This window comes from Microtus pennsylvanicus, chromosome 9 (genome assembly GCF_037038515.1).
Source record: "Microtus pennsylvanicus isolate mMicPen1 chromosome 9, mMicPen1.hap1, whole genome shotgun sequence".
In the NCBI taxonomy this organism is placed as follows: Eukaryota; Metazoa; Chordata; class Mammalia; order Rodentia; family Cricetidae; genus Microtus; species Microtus pennsylvanicus.
In genome coordinates, this window is record NC_134587.1 from 105,116,770 (window position 1) to 105,135,930 (window position 19,161).

A 19,161-nucleotide genomic window follows, 5' to 3' on the forward strand; every position below is an offset into this window, starting at 1 on the left:
TGTACTTCTCAGGGGCTTTCCAGCAGGTTCTCCCTGACGCTTCATCCAGGGTCTGCCTTGTTCAATTGTTTCAGCTTTTCTATCCTCCAAGACCCTGTTTCCTAGACCACAGGGGTATTGTTATCTGGTTTACGGAGTAGGGAGGCTGTCATTTCAAATCACAGTGCTCGCTCAGGTTGTAGCTGACCCACTACTTAAAAGGTAACTCTCCTAAGATGATTGCAAAAATCTATTATGAAAGATTTTAAATACAAAGGCTTATTTATTTATTTATTTGGTTTAACGAGATATAGGGTCTTGCTATATCTGACAATCCACCTGCTTTCTAAGTTTTGGGGCTACAGAAATGCATCGCCATACTTGGCTTACACATGCTTTCCATATGCACGATAGCAAGCAACATTTCTGAAGGCAAGAGGCACACTGTCTTTAATGTTTCATTGGGAAAACAGTGACGCTACCTCTGCCGGGACAGCCTGCAGACCGTTTGCAGAGGTGCTTCGAGAAGTCAGTTCATACTGAGTAGAATAGAGTGAGCGGCATGAATGTCTGAGATAACAGTGTGAACGGTGCAACAACCTATGGGCCTATGTTGGCAAACAAATAGCAAAGAGATAACAAAAGACCGGATGCCACAGAATGTAAGAGGACAAAAATCTGACGCCTCTGCCTGCCCAGCACACACACGAGAATACCCTGGCTCAAGTAGGTTACTCTGATAAACACCATCACCCATTCCACAGTAGCAGAAGGAAGGGGAAAGGCCAAGGCTTACCTGTCAGTCTTTGGAAAAAAAGGAAGGACAACATCCCTGGTGCTAGTGTTTGAAATGATCTTAATTTGAAAGACCTTTAGACAAAGGTCTTTCATGTATCACATTGTATACATGAATGTGTTTCTTCTAAAGGAACTATTCCAAGAAACCCTTTGTCTGCCCTCACACAGTGGCAATTTGCTTCCTTCTTTTCATCCAGGCTTTCTCTGAGGATAAGGTATTCCCTGCTATTTTCAGGACACAGCCCATTCCTAAAGTGCATCCCAACCAGTCTCCAGGGTGCACTTGCCCCAAAGGCTACAGATTCAAGGTGTGAACGTTGACAGCCCCAGGAAGGCATCTCTGTGCACCTATTGCCCAATGTCTCCGCCTGGGTTCTGGAGAAACCCTATGGCCTTGAGTGCAGACCACTGAGACAGCATGCAGGACCATGTTTGTTCTGCGGTCTATGGCCCAGCTCTGGCGACAAGCCATAGATGGTCATGATAGCTGAGTCAGAAAGGGTGCATGTGACTGGGACTGCCTCAGTGATCCTTTTTCACCACACACTATCTTCTTCTATTTCTGTGAAGAGGGCTCTTGTTCTTCAACTTCACGCCTTGAATATCACATTTTGAGTACCTCCTGGCAAACTAAAGAGCCCTCTATGAACATCTTATCAAGTTCTGCCCTGTCCCTTTTGTGTCTTGAATCTTTATTGTGTCAAATGTGCCAATGCACAAGAGGCTCTTGCAGGTTCTGATCCAAGGCAGCAGCCCCCCCCATACACCTCCTTTCAGAAATGACCCAGCACTGTACCCAGTGCACCCCATGTATGTATCCAGTAAGGGTCACACACGAAGACAAAGAGGAGACTAAAAGCACTCGACACAGCTAGAGACGAGTAATAGAAATGACCGAGGCTCTTCAGGTACTCCCCCAAGGACTTGCTGTCTGGAGAGAGCTTCTCCTGCAAAGAGATTTCAGCCCCCTCTTCAGTGGGGAAGCCCTTGGTTACCCCTTCCTTTTTATATAAGCCTACTACCCACATGTGACAGAGGCTGGGTCCAGTGAATTTGGAAGGATAAATAAAAACCTTAGCTTTTATGATGAGGTAAATGTAGAGTAACAGAAAACAGAGCTGAGAAAAATAGCATGCAATTTGTGCAGAAATATTTAATGTACTCTCACAATGAAATGCAGTACTTGGTGACATGCCTATAGCTGTGGCATAGTGAGAAGCAGGCACTGGACGCTGGTGACGGTAGAATGGGGACTCTCCATCTCACTAATATGGGAACCCCTATTATGAACACACAAAAGGATACATGATTTATTCCCAATTACCTCTTTAATTATATTAATAATTAACAAAACTCTTAAATTTCCCACTCAATTCCTTTCTTTGCTATGATAAATCTGTGCATGGGGACTTCTCGGTTACGAACAGTCATTTTTGCAGAGGTTATGATGACCTGAGAAAACTATTGCTTCTGCTGCTTTTAATTCCCCTAATTGCCTTGCATTTCTCTGAATGAGAGGATTAAAACCATGCTGTCCAGTATAATTGGTTCTGATACAGACGTTTTCTTACAACTGCAAAGAAACTGTCTTAATGTGATACTTCCCATAATAGCCCCTTATTTAAAACATTATTCTGGCCCCAAACTCTGGCAGAATTCCACTGCTGGGGTGCAGGCCACATTAGTTAGAGGAACAGGTGAGTGATCTGACTGCCAGCCAGATTGCCCTACCCCAAGATTCTCTTCCCCCAAGACCCAGTATGAATGACCAAGATGAAGCTTCCTACTTCATCTTCCCTGTGGCCAGCCCTTCCCCCAACTCTGGCAGACTTCATTGTCTCAGGTACAGTCCACAGCGGTTGGAAGAACAGGTAAATGACCTGCGTGCTAGCCAAACTGCTATATTCCTCAGATTCTGATCCCCCAGACCCAACCCATGGTCCTCCCTCTCCCACCTCATCACCAGTACCTCTGCTGTGCCCTGCCTCCCACCCCAACTCCTACAGAGGTAGGTACAGACCAAACCATTGGGAGAACAGGTGCAGACCAAACCATTGGGAGAACAGGTGCAGACCACACCAATGGAAGAACAGGTACAGACCACACCAGTGGGAGAACAGGTACAGACCACACCAATGGAAGAACAGGTACAGACGACAGCAGTGGAAGAACAGGTACAGACCACACCAGTGGAAGAACAGGTACAGACCACACCAGTGGAAGAACAGGTACAGACCACACCAGTGGAAGAACAGGTACAGACCACACCAATGGAAGAACAGGTACAGACCACACCAGTGGAAGAACAGGTACAGACCACACCAGTGGAAGAACAGGTACAGACCACACCAATGGAAGAACAGGTACAGACGACAGCAGTGGGAGAACAGGTGCAGACCACAATGGTCAGAGAAGCAGGCCATGCAGTCAGAAGAACAGAGACCCATGGCTGCACCAAAGACCAAGCTAGCCGCCAGACCACTAGCTCCAACTTGGAAAGAGGCTCCCTACTAGATCAGACAGATGTTAGAAATCCAGGTCACAAAGGCAAGAAGACCAAAAAGAAAACAAAAACTAAGGAGAAAAACACCCATCCAACAAAGAAAAACTCAGAAATCAGGACCTAGACCTAAAATCATCCCCAAAACAGATGCCTAAACATCAGTGTAAGAACACAATCAACAATAGCCAGGGTAATATGGCTCCACCAGATCCCAGCTATCCTATAACATCAAGGCCCAAATATTTCAAGGCAGCTGAAGCAGCAGAAAATGACCTTAAAAACAGCTTTATGAAGATGACAGAAGTTCCTAAAGAGGAAATGAAAGATCCCTTAAAGAAGTTGAGGAAAAGACAATCAAAAAATTGGAGGAAGCCAACAAATCTCTTAAAGAATGCCAAGAAAACCAAGAAAAAAAATAGGGGAAGGAAAGTGTTGGAAACCTGAAAACTGAAACAGAAGCAATAATGAAAACACAAACTGATGGAGTTCTGGAAATGGAAAGTCTGGATAAGTGAGCAGGAACTACAGACACAAGCCTCACCAACAGAATACAAGACACAGAAGAGAGAATCTTAGGGATTAGGATATGATAGAAGAAATAGATTAACCAATCAGTTAAAGAAAACGTTAAATCTAAAAAATTTCTCACACCAAACATCCAGGAAATCTGGGACACTATGGAAAAAAGCAAACCTAAGAGTAATAGGAAAAGAAGAAGGAGAAGGATCCCAGCTCATAGAAAAAAAACTTTCCTAACCTAAAGAAGGACATGACTATAAACATACAAGAAGTTTATAGAACACCAAATAGATTAGATCAGAAAAGAAAATCTTCATGCCATATAATAATCAAAACACTAAACATAGAGAATAAAAAAAGAATACTAAAACCTGAAAAGGAAAAAGGCCAAGTAACATATAAATGCAGGCATATTAGAATCACAACCTACTTCTCAATGGAGACTAAAAGCCAGAATGGCCTGGACTGGTGTCTTGCAGACTGTAAGAGACCAAAGATGCCAGTCCAGACTACACTACCCACAGAAACCTCCAATCACCATAGATGGAGAAAACAAGATATTTCAGGACAAAGTCAAATTTAAACAATATCTATCCACAAATACAGCTCTACATAAGGAACTAGGAGGAAAACTACAACCCAAGGAGGTCAAGTAACCCATAAAAACACAGACAATAGATAATAGTACACCAACAAAGCCCAAAGAAGGGAAACATACAACAGCTACTGCTATTATTACTACCATTATCAACACCATCATCAAAATATAGCAGGAATTAATAATCACCGGTCATTAATATCTCTCAATAACAATGGACTCAATTTGCCAATGAAAGGACACATGCTAACAGAATGGGCTCAAAACAGGATCCAGCCTTTTGCTACATACAAGAAACACATCTCACCTCAACATCAAAGATAGTCATTACCTCAGAGTAAAGTGTTGGAAAAAGATTTTCCAAGCAAATGGACCCAAGAGCACACTGGTGTAGCTATTCTAATCTCTATAAAACAGACTTCCAATCAAAATTAATCAAAAGAGATGGAGGATATTTCATACTCATTAAATGAAAAATTCACCAAGATGACATCTCAATTCTGAACATCTTTGCCCCAAATGCAAGGGCAATGACACTAGTAAAATAAACATTTCTAAAGCTTAAATCCCACACCCAAATCCACACATTAATAGTGGGAGACTCCAGCACCCCACTCACACCAATGCACAGGAATGCCAGAAAGAAACAAAACAGAGAAGTAACAGAACTGACATGTCATGACTCAAATGACCTAACAGACATCCACAGAACATTCCACCCAAAGACAAAGCATAAACCTTCTCAGCACCTCACAGAACATTCTCCAGAATTGACCATATACTCAATCACAAAGCAAGTCTCCACAGACACGAGAAAATTGAAATAACCCTCTGTGTCCTAATAGAGCACTATGGATTAAGACTGGATTTCAATAACAAAAGAAACAACAGAACACCTACAAATTCATGGAAACTGAACAACTCTCTACTGAATTACCACTAGGTCAGGGAAGAAATATAGATAGAAATTAAAGACTTCCTGGAATTCTATAAAAATGAATGCACAATGTACCCAAAGTTATGAGACACAATGAAAGCCCTCGGAAGCTGAGGATCTGTGTAAAGAATTTGGAAGCATCTCATTAGCAGCTTAGCAGCACACCTGAAAGTTCTAGAACAAAAAGAAGCAAATTCACCCTGGAGGAGTAGAAGGCAGGAGATAATCAAACTGAGACCTGAAATCAATAAAAGAGAGACAAAGAGAGCAATACAAAGAATCAATGAAACAAAGAGTTGGTTTTTTGAGAAATCAATGAGATAGACTAACTAAAAGGCAGAGATAGAATGTCCAAGTTAACAAAATCAGAAAATGAATAGAGGGACATAGCAACATACACTGAGAAAATCCAGAATCATTGGGTCATACTTCAAAAACCTGTCCTCCACAAAATTGGAAAATATAAAAGAAATGGACAATTTTCTAAATAAATACCACTTACCAAAGTCAAGTCTAGATCAGATAAGCGATTTAAATAGACCTATAACCATTAAGGAAATAGAAACAGTCATTAAAAGTTTCCCAGCAACTACACTAACAGCAAGCCCAGGACCAGATGGTTTTAGTGCAGAATTCTACCAGACTTTCACAGAAGAGCTAAAACCAATACTTCTCAAAATATTCACAAAATAGAAGCAGAAGGAACAATGCCCAATTCCTTTCATGAGGCCACAGTCATCCTCATACAAACCACACAAAGACTCAACAAAAAAAGAGAATTACAGACCAATTTCTGTCATGAACATTCATGCAAAAATACTCGATGAAAATACTCTCAAACTGAAGCTAAGAACACATCAAAGTGATTATCCACCATGAACAAGTAGGCTTCATCCCAGGAAAGTAAGTATGGTTGACAAAGGAAAATCTGTCACTGTAATCTGCAATATAAACAAACCGAATGGTAAAACAAACAAACAACAAACTGCACATGCCGATCTTATTAAATGCTGAAAAAACCTTTGACAAAATCCAGCACCCCTTCATGATAAAAGTCTTAGAGACACAGGACTAGAAGGGTCATATCTAAACATAATAAAAGCAATATACAGCAATCCGATAGTCAACACTAAATTAAATGGAGAGAAATTCAAAAGCAATTCCACTAAAATCAGAAATAAGACAAGGCAGTCCACTCTCCATATCTATTCAATATAGCACTTGAAGTTCTAGCTAGAGCAATCAAGTAACTAAAAGATGTCAAGGGGATACAAATTAGAAAGAAAAAAGTCCACCTTTTTACTATTTGCATATGATATGTTAGTATACATAAGTGACCCCAAACATTCTACCAGGGGACTCCTACAGCTAATAAACATCTTTAGTGAAGTGACTGGATAAAAGATTAACTCAAAATGGACATTTGGGGTGTTTTTATTTTCCAAATTGATCGTAATGTCACTGAATATTTGTACACAGTTGTTTAAATGCTGATTTTCAATTATTTTCAGATTTACATGGGAATGAAATTTCTAGTTTAGGTGATAATTCTGTACTAAACTATTTAGAGAACCATTGAACTCTTTCTTTTTTCATATACCAATTGCATTTGTGATTTCTGACTTTGGGCTGATAGCCACCCTAGAGGGCAGGAATTTGCATGTAGTTTTCCTTACCTGATATGCACATTAATTCTCCCCTCGGCTATCTGGATGAAATCTTCGTGAAATGATTTTAAAGAGGCATGATAGGCTAAGACACACTGTGGTAAGGCAGGCCCATGACGGCACTACCACCACTACACCGCCTCTCTCTTCATCCACATAGGGTAGAACAGTCAATTGGTGTGTGTGTGTGTGTGTGTGTGTGTGAGAGAGAGAGAGAGAGAGAGAGAGAGAGAGAGAGAGAGAGAGAGAGAAAGAGAGTGAGAGAGAGAGAGAGAGAATGTATGTGTGTATACATCCAAACATCATATATGTGTATGTATGTTTGTGTGTGTACAGGTGTATGCGATTGCATGTATGTGTGTGTGAGTGTTTATGGAAGCCAGGAGTCAATGTCGGGTGTCTTTCACAATTGGTGTGTGTGTGTGTGTGAGAGAGAGAGAGCGTGAGAGAGAGAGAGAGAGAGAGAGAGAGAGAGAGAGAGAGAGAGAGAGAGAGAGAATGTATGTGTGTATACATCCAAACATCATATATGTGTATGTATGTTTGTGTGTGTACAGGTGTATGCGATTGCATGTATGTGTGTGTGAGTGTTTATGGAAGCCAGGAGTCAATGTCGGGTGTCTTTCACAATTGGTGTGTGTGTGTGTGTGAGAGATATATATATATATATATATATATAGAGAGAGAGAGAGAGAGAGAGAATGTATGTGTGTATACATCCAAACATCATATATGTGTATGTATGTTTGTGTGTGTACAGGTGTATGCGATTGCATGTATATGTGTGTGAGTGTTTATGGAAGCCAGGAGTCAATGTCGGGTGTCTTTCACAATTGGTGTGTGTGTGTGTGTTTGTGTGTGTTTATGGAAGCCAGGAGTGAATGTCGGGTGTCTTTCACAATCGGTGTCCGTCTTATCTTGTGAAACAGGATCTCCCGTTAAGGCTAGTGCTCACTGATTGGCTAAATAAGCTGTCCAATAAGCTCTGGAGATCTTCCTGTCTTCAGTCTCCTTCCAGTTCCAGGTTATAGACACATATGACCACACCCAGAGTTTACATGAGTGCTGGAGATTCAAACTCTGGTTTGGGCAGCAGGCACCTTACCCAAGGAGCTAGTGCCTCATCCTCAGTGTCTCATTGCTAACGCCTCAATTCTCAGGGATGGCTCCTCTAAAAGATGTCCCTGTGTCCCTATGATCAGACAAAGATGAACTTGCCAATGCATGATAATTCAACTACAAGCTATAATTTTTAAAAATATCCTCTTATACAGTTCCAATCAAATGGCTGGTGCTTCTCAGAGTGAGCCATGGCCAGACCCAGCAGTGCCCATGGAAACTGAAATGCTGGTTCTCAGGCTGCAACTCAAGTCTGCTGAGTTGCCAACTCAGTATCTGGGGCTGGGTCCAAGTATCCTGCATGTTAAGAAGCATCCAAGGTTAACCAAAGCTTAGGCATATTTGAGAGTTTTTATTTGAGAACAGATGAATCCTGGGGAAATCTATAGATCAAGGATCAGGTACTCGGAAGTAATTTGTGTTGTTTTCTGTTACAGGGACCTGTAAACATTTAACTCAATCTTTACAAAGGAACAACGGCCTGCGTCTCGCAGGACAAGTTCATATGCATGCACGCAGGCATGTGCAATGAAACAAGTGTTTCATGAAACCATCTATCACCTTATTACCTGTGATTCATTCTGAAAATTTGCACCCTACTCTATTCCATTTCCAAAAACACTGGGCTAAGCCCACTGAATCGATTTTGAAACCCTCTAATGAATCACAACCAGAGTTTGCAAAGCACCAATCTGTAGCAATCAGCTGAAGCAGAAAGCTCAATTGAGGAAGTACAAACTCAGAGAAAGGGAACATAAAACACTGCAAACTCGTCGTTAAACAAGGCCGTATTTTTAGATATTCTTAAAGTGTTTGCATCTAGCTGGATTTAGAACACTTTAATTACAATAGTGATCTCCAAATGAAGTGAATGTCATTTAGCCTGATTACAAATCTCATTAGCTTCAACAGACAATTATGGATCTTGGGAGGGCACGGGGGCACTCGGCTCTCTCATGCGGCTAAAGTGAAGGCCTCAGGGACAATCTCCCTTGAGCCGTAGTTTCTTCATCTAGGAAACAGGACCAATAACAATATCTGTCTCAAAAAGCCAGACACAAAGGGTCAAAGGACCTAGGGACCTGACTTAGCAGGTTAAGTGCTTGCCGCGTAAGCATGGGGACCACAGTGCAGATTCTCAGATGCCATCTGTAGTCCCAGCAAGTGGGAAGCAGACACGGAATCCCAGGAATAAACAGCTAAGCAGACTTTTGGAAACTTCTAGCCCTAATTTCGGTGATGGATCTGCATCTATGTATAAGGCAAAGAGCAACTGGAGAAGATGTTCAACGTCCACCTCAGGTGTCCACATATGTGTGCATATACCCATACATACACATGTGAAAATGCATACACATACAAGCATGCACCGAAAGTTGCTATAAATATTCCTTGAGGTCATTCATAAAAATAATAATTGAAAATAAAATGCCATTGAACAAATATTATTACCACCATACAAGAACAGTGAAGATATTAAAAGAAAGCCGCAGGCAGAAGCGTGCATGTGTGTCTGTGTGTTATCGTAAATCCAAATCCATTAATTACTTGGTACTATCTTTCCTTTGATGAACAAACTTCTGTTTCCAGGTCTTTAGATTGGCTCTGTCTATGGCTGTCGATGTCGCCTACTTGACTGCCTACTCATGTACTTCCTTCCTGTCTAGACTTGAATCCACCATTTCTTGCTCAGAGCAATTTTTACCATCTTGTCTCCACAGTTGACTACATCCTCACTCCTAAACCTAACGCTTCCACCGCCTGCCTCCTACAGCACCAGTATCTTTATGTACTGTGCTCTTTTGTCTTGTGCAAATAGACTCTACTTATACATTTCTCAGCTCACTTCTAAAACCTCTTAAAGTCTGCTTTAGCCTCTTTTATTCATTCTGTAACCACTATATATGCATATAAATGAATTTACTGCATGCCATATGCTCTGTGATGTTAAAAATTCATATTAGAAATTAAGATTAAAATAAAGGAACATATATTTACCCCAGTCAGATTACCAAGGTAGACTAGATTATCTGACTAATTGATACTATTAGAACAATAGATACCATGGGGTGGAGAGAGGGCTCAATGTTTTAGAGCACTTTCTGCCCTTGCAGAATATCCACGTCCAATTCCTAGCACTTGTGCAGTAACTTACAACTGCTGTAACTCCTGTCCTAGACGATCTGACACCATCCTCTGATCTCTGAGTACCACAAAATACACATAAATATATGCAGGCAAAATATGTACATATATTATTAAAATAAATCTTAGAATCATTACATCATATGAATTTACTGCTTTTTGATAAATTTGAACATTGTGGAAACACACAAAAGCATTAGTCAATGTCTGTGGCATCACATGGTTATGACAGGAGTAACCTGGGAAGACTTACATGATAAGAGTGCTTAAGCCTTCCAGCCCTTAGAGGGAACATTTCCTATAGCATGTTTAAACTAGCCTGCCGTTTCCATAAACCCGAAACTGCGTAACCATCAGCAAATGTCCCAACATCCTTTGAGACATGAAAAAAGTGCCAAACCCAATAGGATAACACAGTTACCTGCAGTTCAGGGTGCAGCCCTTTTGGGCTTGCCACCACGTTTGCTTACAAAAACTTTCTATCCTGATTGCTGGTTTGAGGCAGGTGGAAGACTTTAAAAATGATTTTGTCTAGGAATGGATATTGGCAAAGATGCTTGCACCTACCCATTGGGCAGAGAACATGAGTCCTAACCATCTGTGCTCTCCACTGCTGAGCGAGAGGAAAGGTATGGGAATGCCTTAGACCTGAGAGAGTTCTATTTCAATTACTTTTAGGGTATCCAATTATTTTCTTCCATCTGATGATCCACACACACAGGCCTTTGCCATTTTTAACTCCTATTCTTTTCGTAAACTGGTTAGGCTTTGTGAATATTCCAGCCATAAGTAACATGAAAATCAACAGACCTTCTTGCATCCAATTAAACTTTATTTATGAAAACAGATGTGGTGGTTTTGGTCTGAGAACAACAGCTGATGACCTTTGCTTTCAGGATGTTTGAAATTTTAATTGTGCCCACTAACACAAATCGTAACAGCACGGAGCGACACAGAACATGTTCTCCATCTCAGAAGCTTATCCTGCAACTGCCATCCAATTACCATTTCCCAGAAACTCAAAACAGGCAGTCCTGTTTCTATCTAAACCACGCAGGCCTGTTCAGACTCGTGCCGCCACAGAGTGCTATTAAAGCCGCCAAAGCCTCACATATATCAAAGCTATCTACCTGACTTCCCAGCCGCGTCTGCACACTGCAAATGTGGAGCACAGCAGTAGCACGCTGGCTTCCGCAGTTACGCAAGATGCCATGGCTTATTTGTCTTGCAGGGGGAATAAAAAGAATCCGTTCTTGCTGCTTCTGAAGACCCCTCTACACTCTGCAGCTGATCAATGAGTTATAGACATATCACCCCAGGCTGAAAGGTTTGGATTAAGTCTCTTCTGTTCAACTGGATGGGTTTAATCAAGGAGCCTGCTTCGGCCACCCCTTCTGGGTGTCCCCTGATGTTGTTAAATGAATGACGGATGAAAGGCCAAGATGAAAGGGTGAGGACATTTGCTCCACGGCTAGGACTTGAGCCTGAGTGTTAGTCTCAGACTATCGAGCAGTGGCTGAGGTGGAGCTCGCTGCACAAATCTCACCCTGTACGCATGAAAGTCCTGGAGCTATGGTGCTGAGAGACCACCCTCAGTTATGAGCGCCCAGAAGCCCATGCTCCCTCCGCACCTCTGCTGAGCAGGGCGGTTTATGTCTACTGTCAGACTCATCACCCAGACACAAGCCGTGCCAGACAGAGTGGTCTCGTGGGGAAGGGAGGGTACTGACTTCTCCTATGAGCAGCCAACAATGAACTTCCCCGGGTATCCCATGTTAAGGAAAGGAACTAAACAGACAGTACTTACTTGGAAGTGTTCTCAAGTATTCCTTTGACTTCATTCATTTCTTCTTTCCCAAAGTAAACAACGGTGAGGTGAACTCTTCCGTCCTGCTGGATACACATCTCCCTGGAAAACAAAACACATGCTGTCTGGTCCTGTCTGCACATTTACAGGGGACACAAACCAAGCCCCCTTCCTCCTCCTTTTTCCTCAATTTTTTTTTTTTGGCAAAGTGTAAGGAGGCTTAAAGTAAACACAAGACAGAAAAGAAGGGCACCTTGATTAGCCACTCAATTTTTATTTATCTTATCAGGAAAACCATTAAATTTAAATTTGCTGATGTGACTCCTTAGAGCCCAACCTGCTGCTGTAATAGCCCCCCCCCGGGGGGGGGGGAGCTCAGGCTGTCCTGGGAAAGGTTCCGAGAAGTCTCTGGTGTATTAAGACATTAGTTCTGTGTTACATCTGAGAAACCTAATGTCCAGAGAGGGTGAAACAAGAAACCTTGTCTGTGAATGCTTCCCTGGTGTGGGACAAACAACACAGTCTTCATTCCCAAATGGTCCACAGTAAACCCTCACTCTTTGGTTCATGACCAGGGAAAGCCTTGGAAAGAGCTAGTGTCATCAGGACTGTCAAAAAATTCCAGCACCCTGTGTGCACCCTGCCCTTCCAGGAAGGTGGAAGAAATCTCACTTTTCAAGAACTTATGAAGTAGACATGTAAACCCTAGGCCTAAAGGTCTGATCGAAAGATTTCTGTACAGCTGGAAGGAGCCAAGACCTGGGGAGAGGATCCTGGGGTCTAACAGTATGATGTAACACTGAGCATTCCCACGGTCCCTGCAGAGAGTCTTTACTTATTGACAGCAAAATCTCCACACACAGAAACCACTATGGCCCCATCACACCACTATAATCAATCATGCCAGCGCCAGGTGACTCAGGATCCTGACAAAGTAGCCATTTGGTTCAGCTCTCCCAGGGCCGGGTCTTTGGCCCTTGACTGGTCTAGACTTAATCCCCACCAAAGCCTATGTGTTGCCCGCTGTGTTCTACTCTTTCAAACATAAGGTCTAGCTGAGCTGCTCACTTCTCTGAGGGTTTGCTCTTCAAATTACTCATGTGTAACTGTATGTGTGCAAATGTAAATATATACGCACGTAATCTTTATGTGTACAGGCAGGCATGCATGAGTTTGCTAGTAAGGAGATAACGTGGACTGGTGGTTCCTGGGAGCCAACGGGAGATAGATCCGCCAGTGGGATGGTAGTTTGAGATATCTGGGTACTTCCTGTGCCCTCCTCCTGCTGTTGACATTCATGCAATAATGCAAGCCATAGATTCCAGAAATACCTTGGCCCTACTTACAAAGTTTAAAGTATGAGGGTTTTTTTTTTTTGTTATAACATCAAAAAGGGAGAACATTCTTGGGGTTGCTGGGAAACATCAGAAACAACAGAAAACATAGTCCCTGCCCTAGAAAAATGGTATTAGCAGATAAAATGAGCTCAGATGACGTCATCAGACAAGTAGAACTTTGGGAGCATGGCAAGTTCTCAGGCTGGATTGGAACTTGGAGGGTGGGAAGGGTTCAGAGAGGTGGGATCAAGAAGGAAGAGGCTTGAAGGGAAGGCCACCCTGACACCAAGAGAGGTGCACATAAGTCTCAGCCTGGCTGTAGGTGTGCTTCTGACTCTGTGCACATAGGTCCCCTTGCCAAGCCTGCCAGATAAATGGAAGTAAATCAAGAACACTGATCAAGTGCTGGAGAAATTATGCTTTAAAATTGTGTGAGTGTGAGTGTGGGGGGCGTGCAGGGGACCCATCCCAGTGTTAGTGTGGGGTGTGCAGGGGACCCATCCCACTGTGAGTGTGGATGTGCAGGGGACCCATCCCAGTGTGAGTGTGTGGGGTGTGCAGGGGACCCATCTCAGTGTGAGTGTGTGGGGTGTGCAGGGGACCCATCCCAGTGTGAGTGTGAGTGTGTGGGGTGTGCAGGGGACCCATCCCAGTGTGAGTGTGAGTGTGTGGGGTGTGCAGGGGACCTATCCCAGTGTGAGTGTGAGTGTGTGGGGCTGTGCAGGGGACCCATCCCAGTGTGAGTGTGAGTGTGGGGGGCGTGCAGGGGACCCATCCCAGTGTGAGTGTGAGTGTGTGGGGGTGTGCAGGGGACCCATCCCAGTGTGAGTGTGTGGGGGTGTGCAGGGGACCTATCCCAATGTGAGTGTGAGTCTGTGGAAGCGTGCAGGGGACCCATCCCAGTGTGAGTGTGTGGGGTGTGCAGGGGACCCATCCCAGTGTGAGTGTGAGTGTGTGGGGGCATGCAGGGGACCCATCCCAGAATCAGAAGCAAGTCACCTGCTGGGCCTGAATCAAACCTTCTGTTTTGCCTCTCTCTCTCTCTCTCTCTCTCTCTCTCTCTCTCTCTCTCTCTTTCTCTCTGTTTTTTTTTTCATTCTTCTTGAAGTTTACTGATCTGGTTGCGTTTGTATTTTAATTTTAACCTTATTTTTAAATAAAGTTTTTACTTCTGTGGTTTTAGTGCAGTCTTTAGTTTCTTATTTTGGAATTGCTTTTATTTTATTTTATTTTTTTTATAAAGGAAAACAAACTATCTTTTTTTCATTTTAATGCTAATCCCAGTTCCCACTGCCTCCTCTCTTCCCACTCCTTCCACCTTCTTCAGACCCTGCCCCTATTCATTCCTTAGAGGGGGTAAGACACATTGCTTTGGGGAAGGTCTAAGGCCCTTCCTACTATATCTAGGCTGAGCAAGGTATTCATCCAAAGAGAACAGGTTCCCAAAAAGCCAGTACAAGCAGTAGGGATAAATCTTGGTGCCACTGCCAGTGACCCGTCAGTCTGTCCCAGTCATACAATTGTCACCCACAGTTTGATTTTATGTAATCCCAGCACTAGGGAGGCAGAGGCAGAGGGATCTCTGTGAGTTCAAAGTCAGCCTGGTCTACAAGAGCTATTTCTAGGACAGGCTTCAAAGCTCCAGAGAAACCCTGTCTTGAAAAAAACGAAAGAAAGAAAGAAAGAAAGAAAGAAAGAAAGAAAGAAAGAAAGAAAGAAAGAAAGGCTAGCTTTTTTAAAAAGTGCTCTTTGGTGTTTTTAAATCAAGGGAGAGGGGTCAGGCCCAAGCCTTCAATGGCCAGGTCAGGGATCTCAGAAAGGCAGATCCAAGCTTGCGCTGTTGCCGGCCTCCAGTTCTCCACTGCAGGTATGTGTGGATGCTTTTCTTCATTCACCCAACAAGCATTTGCTGACAATATACCACATGCTAGACTCTCCCAAAGCATCTTAAACGACATGCAGGACTGGCATGTCTGCCCTTGAAGAAGTCTCCTACCCCCCAGGCCAGACTCAAGTTGCCTACAGTGGAACCATTCAATGCTCCTTGAGAACATGCGATTGTGCAGAGCCCATGACTGCTGTCTGAATGGTTTTTGCTTTTTCTCAACTTTTGCCCATTTGACTACCTCACCCTTGAGAGTGTATGGGACTATGTTTGGTTAGATGCTCACATGCAGATATGTCTTCGTTTCAAAAACAAGAGTTAAAAGGAAATTGTAAATGACGCCCTCAGCTGCACACAGACTTCTAGCTTCACAATGTTAACTACTTGTATTTGGACAATGCTGTCTGTATGATTGCGATGATAGGCCTGCTGCTGTTAGTGTGTTCCCAGAGACACTGCAGTTGCATGGGAACTCAAGTCTCATGAGCCCTTCTCAGGGAGCACATTCTGTCCAAAAACGCTTCCCATTGCCTCAACAGGCCCAATTCCTTGACCTCAAACCAGAAACTGAAAATTCTTTTTCTATATCTCACACACACACACATACACGCACACACACACACACATCATACTTATTAGGAAACTTTTTCTATAAAACAGTGTGTTCTTCCCCAGGTCACCATCACACAGAGTGCACTGGCTGTGGATGCCAGGACTCCAGGGGAATTGATGTAGCAGTGGGGGTTGGGCACTGACAGTGAGCACAGTGACAGCAGAAGCTCTGAGGCAGCTGCTTCAGTTGTCACCAGAAGCAGGGGCATTGCCTTCCTCCGTAACACTTGGCTAGCAGTGCACGCTAAACACCTGTCCTTGCACACTGAGAACACCAGGAAAGGCTGGAAGAGTCATGGAACATTAGTGATCTTGTGTTGGGGGAGAGAAAGCAGGAAACTGTGTCAGGAATTTGGGGAATGTCAGCCTTTATAGCCCAGGCTGAGTGGCCTGGGGAACCACCATACTGTGATGTGAATCCATGTGATGGAAGCTTGACTTTCGGTGTGATGATATTCGGAGATTACGTCACTGGGGCCACTGCCACTGGAAGGAGTTACTTTAAGCTTTGTGAGACCTTGGTGTGCTCTGTGTATCACCCAGCCATGGTGATCCAAGCCTATCATTCCAGCATTTGGGAAACACAAGTTCCAAGCCAGATCCTGTCTCAAAAGAATAAAAAAAGAAAAAAAGGAAGGCGAAACAAGAGAAATGGAAAGGAGAAAGGGAAGGAAGGAAATGAGAAAGGGAGTGGGAAGGACTGGGGAAGTGTGTAAGGAAGGGGGAGAGGGAGGGAAAGCAAGAAAAGTGCAGGGAAAGGAAAAGAGAGAGGAGAAGAGATGAATGGGGGAAGAGGAGGGGAGGGAAGGGCAAGTGGAGGGCATCAGGGGTGAATGAGCTCTACATGGCTGAGAAGAAGAAGAACACTTTCACAGCCAAGAAAAGGTTTAATCTCATTGCTACTCTTCTAAGTCAGTCTCTACTCAAATGATCAGGAATGGGAAAATCTAGGAGGAACTGGAGTGCTTCGTGCAAGAGCAATCCACCAGCCCCCAGTCTACCAGTGCCAATGGGCAGGAAAGTGCTTGGCCATAAAGGAATGCTGTAAGGAACAGATTCCATCCTGGAGAAGGAGCGGAGCACTCCTGGGCTTCTCTGGCATCTGCTTTTATCATAGCGTTCTGTTTTGGGCTTGGTGCATCCTTGCCCTCATCCCTTTGCCAACGTGAACTAACAGACAATTCTACTATTCTATTATTTGGCTGTTCTGATCGTTGCTAAGGAGTGATGGTGGATTCTGGTCTGCAATTGAGCAACTTTCCCGATTTTCATTGCAATACAGAAAACACAGCCAGTCTTCCAATGGATCATCTTCTGCTCTCTTGAATAGACATCACTATATGATCTGTAGCTCAAACTAAACACCTCTTCTATTAGGTCCCCGAGGACAGTTGTTGAAACAACATGACAGATGAAGTTTTAACATTTCTTAGCTCGTCTGCTAAGAAAGCTTCTTGGTGTAGCTGTGTTTTGTGAGTGGTGAGATGACTCACAGGAATGGGGTTGGGACATGGAGCAGAATGCAGACTGTACTATGCAAGATAGCATGATTTCCTTAAGGAATACGGAGGACACAGGAATCTACCTCCACCACAATCCTGGTGGCTAGGGGAGTTTCAGTCAGTGATATTGGCTTAGTCAAATGTTGAAGGATTGTTTCAATTAGGAATATAGAATCCCCGCTTTACACTTTCCCCCCAGAAATTCCCAGAGCCTTTGTAAAGGTTCTAGGCCCAAATGGGATGAAAGAGACAATTTCTAAAGAAAGTCAAGTAGAAGATGACACTGGTAGTACATTAAAACACCAAGAACGCTTTGAGAGGGATGAGAAAAGCCAGGGGAATACAAAGGACATTCAAACAAACATAGCCCACCCAGCCTGAAGAGGAACCGCAAAACAAAAAGGGTCCAATCCAGCAGGAAGAGTCAGAATAAAAAGCAAACAAACCTTGAAGAAACAAAAAAAAAAGTTTTAAAGAAAACATGAAGAATATCTCCCATTAAACTCCCCTCTCCCACTGGGCTGGGCAGAGATAATGATCAGAAGATCCACAGCTTTGCAATTGTGTTGAGTGTTGCTGATATCAAACAAAGCACATGATGAAATCACAGATGAGCCTAGAATCCATAACACAGATGGGAGAAACTCAGCGGCCACAGCCAAACGTGAGACAGCTTCAAAGGCAAAGCGGGGTGGTTAACCAAAGCAAAGAGGAGGAGGCAGTTTAAGGCGATTGCTCCTGGGCCAAGATGCACGTGCAAACATGACTTCAGCAGAGTTCCCCTGGGAGCCCCAGACACCTTGTGATCCCAAGGGATGGGAGGATGCTTATGGGTGATGAAATGGCACGTGAGGACTCCGGGTTTCATATGCAGGCCAACCGGATGGTAGCAACAAAGGAGCCTTCTCAAGCACCAGCCTTGGCCTCCAGGATCCAAGATGAGTTTCCACCTGGAAGCCCCGCACCGTCAGGACCAGAGTCGTCTATACTGGTCCCAAAGGGCAAAACAGGATTTTCGATTCTTCATCAGGAGGTAGAAGTACCCAATTCTTGCTACCGTAATTGTGCATGTCAGAAATATCATCACCCACATCTATTAGCTCTTAAATAAAAGCCCCGAGGGTCTAGTGCTGGAAATAAGCTTGTCTCGCCCAGCAATGGCTCTTCCTCATTAACTATGAAGGCTAATACACACTGGCCCTTGTTTTCCCCTTTTCTCCTTGTCTGCTGGGAAGTTCAGGAAACAAGCACACTGATGAGTTTGTGTTGTCTCCCAACCCACGGCTTTTGTCTCTACTTCCATCCCGAGAGTTTCTGTGCACTTTCTATCAAGTCCCCAAAGAAAAGACCTTGTTAAAACAGCACGACTGAGAAATTATCAATTCTCAAGCTCGTCATCCATGAGGGCATCTGCGTAGCTCTGGTTTGTGAGTGGGGCTGAGACTTGAGTAAGAAGGCGACCCAGCAAAGCTCCATGCCATGCCACAGCTGAGGAGGGCCACAGCCACCAGCTAAGCTCTCTTTCTCCACCTGCTCTTGCACCTTACAGAAGTCAATAGAATAATATTCTGCCTTCGAAATGCAGCTAGGGATGGGCACAGTGTCTCTCAGATGAGGTAGAAGCCTAGGCAAGCCTTTGATTGTGAAACAGCACAGCGACCACACCCTTGGGGCAAGAAGAGAAAGAAAGAGGGTGTGGGAGGAAGGGCAAAGGAAGCAGAGATAGTTTTTAATGGCATTCAAAGTAAAAAGA

The 19,161-nt window shown here is 43.7% G+C and overlaps 1 protein-coding gene across 8 annotated transcripts in view; it reads right to left on the reverse strand.

The window, feature by feature from the left end:
- The window catches only part of Csgalnact1 (chondroitin sulfate N-acetylgalactosaminyltransferase 1), a 329,616-nt gene that overhangs the window by 16,740 nt on the left and 293,715 nt on the right, over positions 1 to 19,161 (reverse strand). For all 8 annotated transcript variants that reach the window (XR_012911873.1, XR_012911872.1, XM_075986922.1 and 5 more), the window contains one exon: positions 12,073 to 12,174. Coding sequence is in view for 6 of the 8 variants with exons in the window: in XM_075986922.1 (XP_075843037.1) it covers positions 12,073 to 12,174 (102 nt within the window). In the remaining 2 variants the exon portion in view is untranslated. The remainder of the gene's footprint in view (positions 1 to 12,072; positions 12,175 to 19,161) is intronic.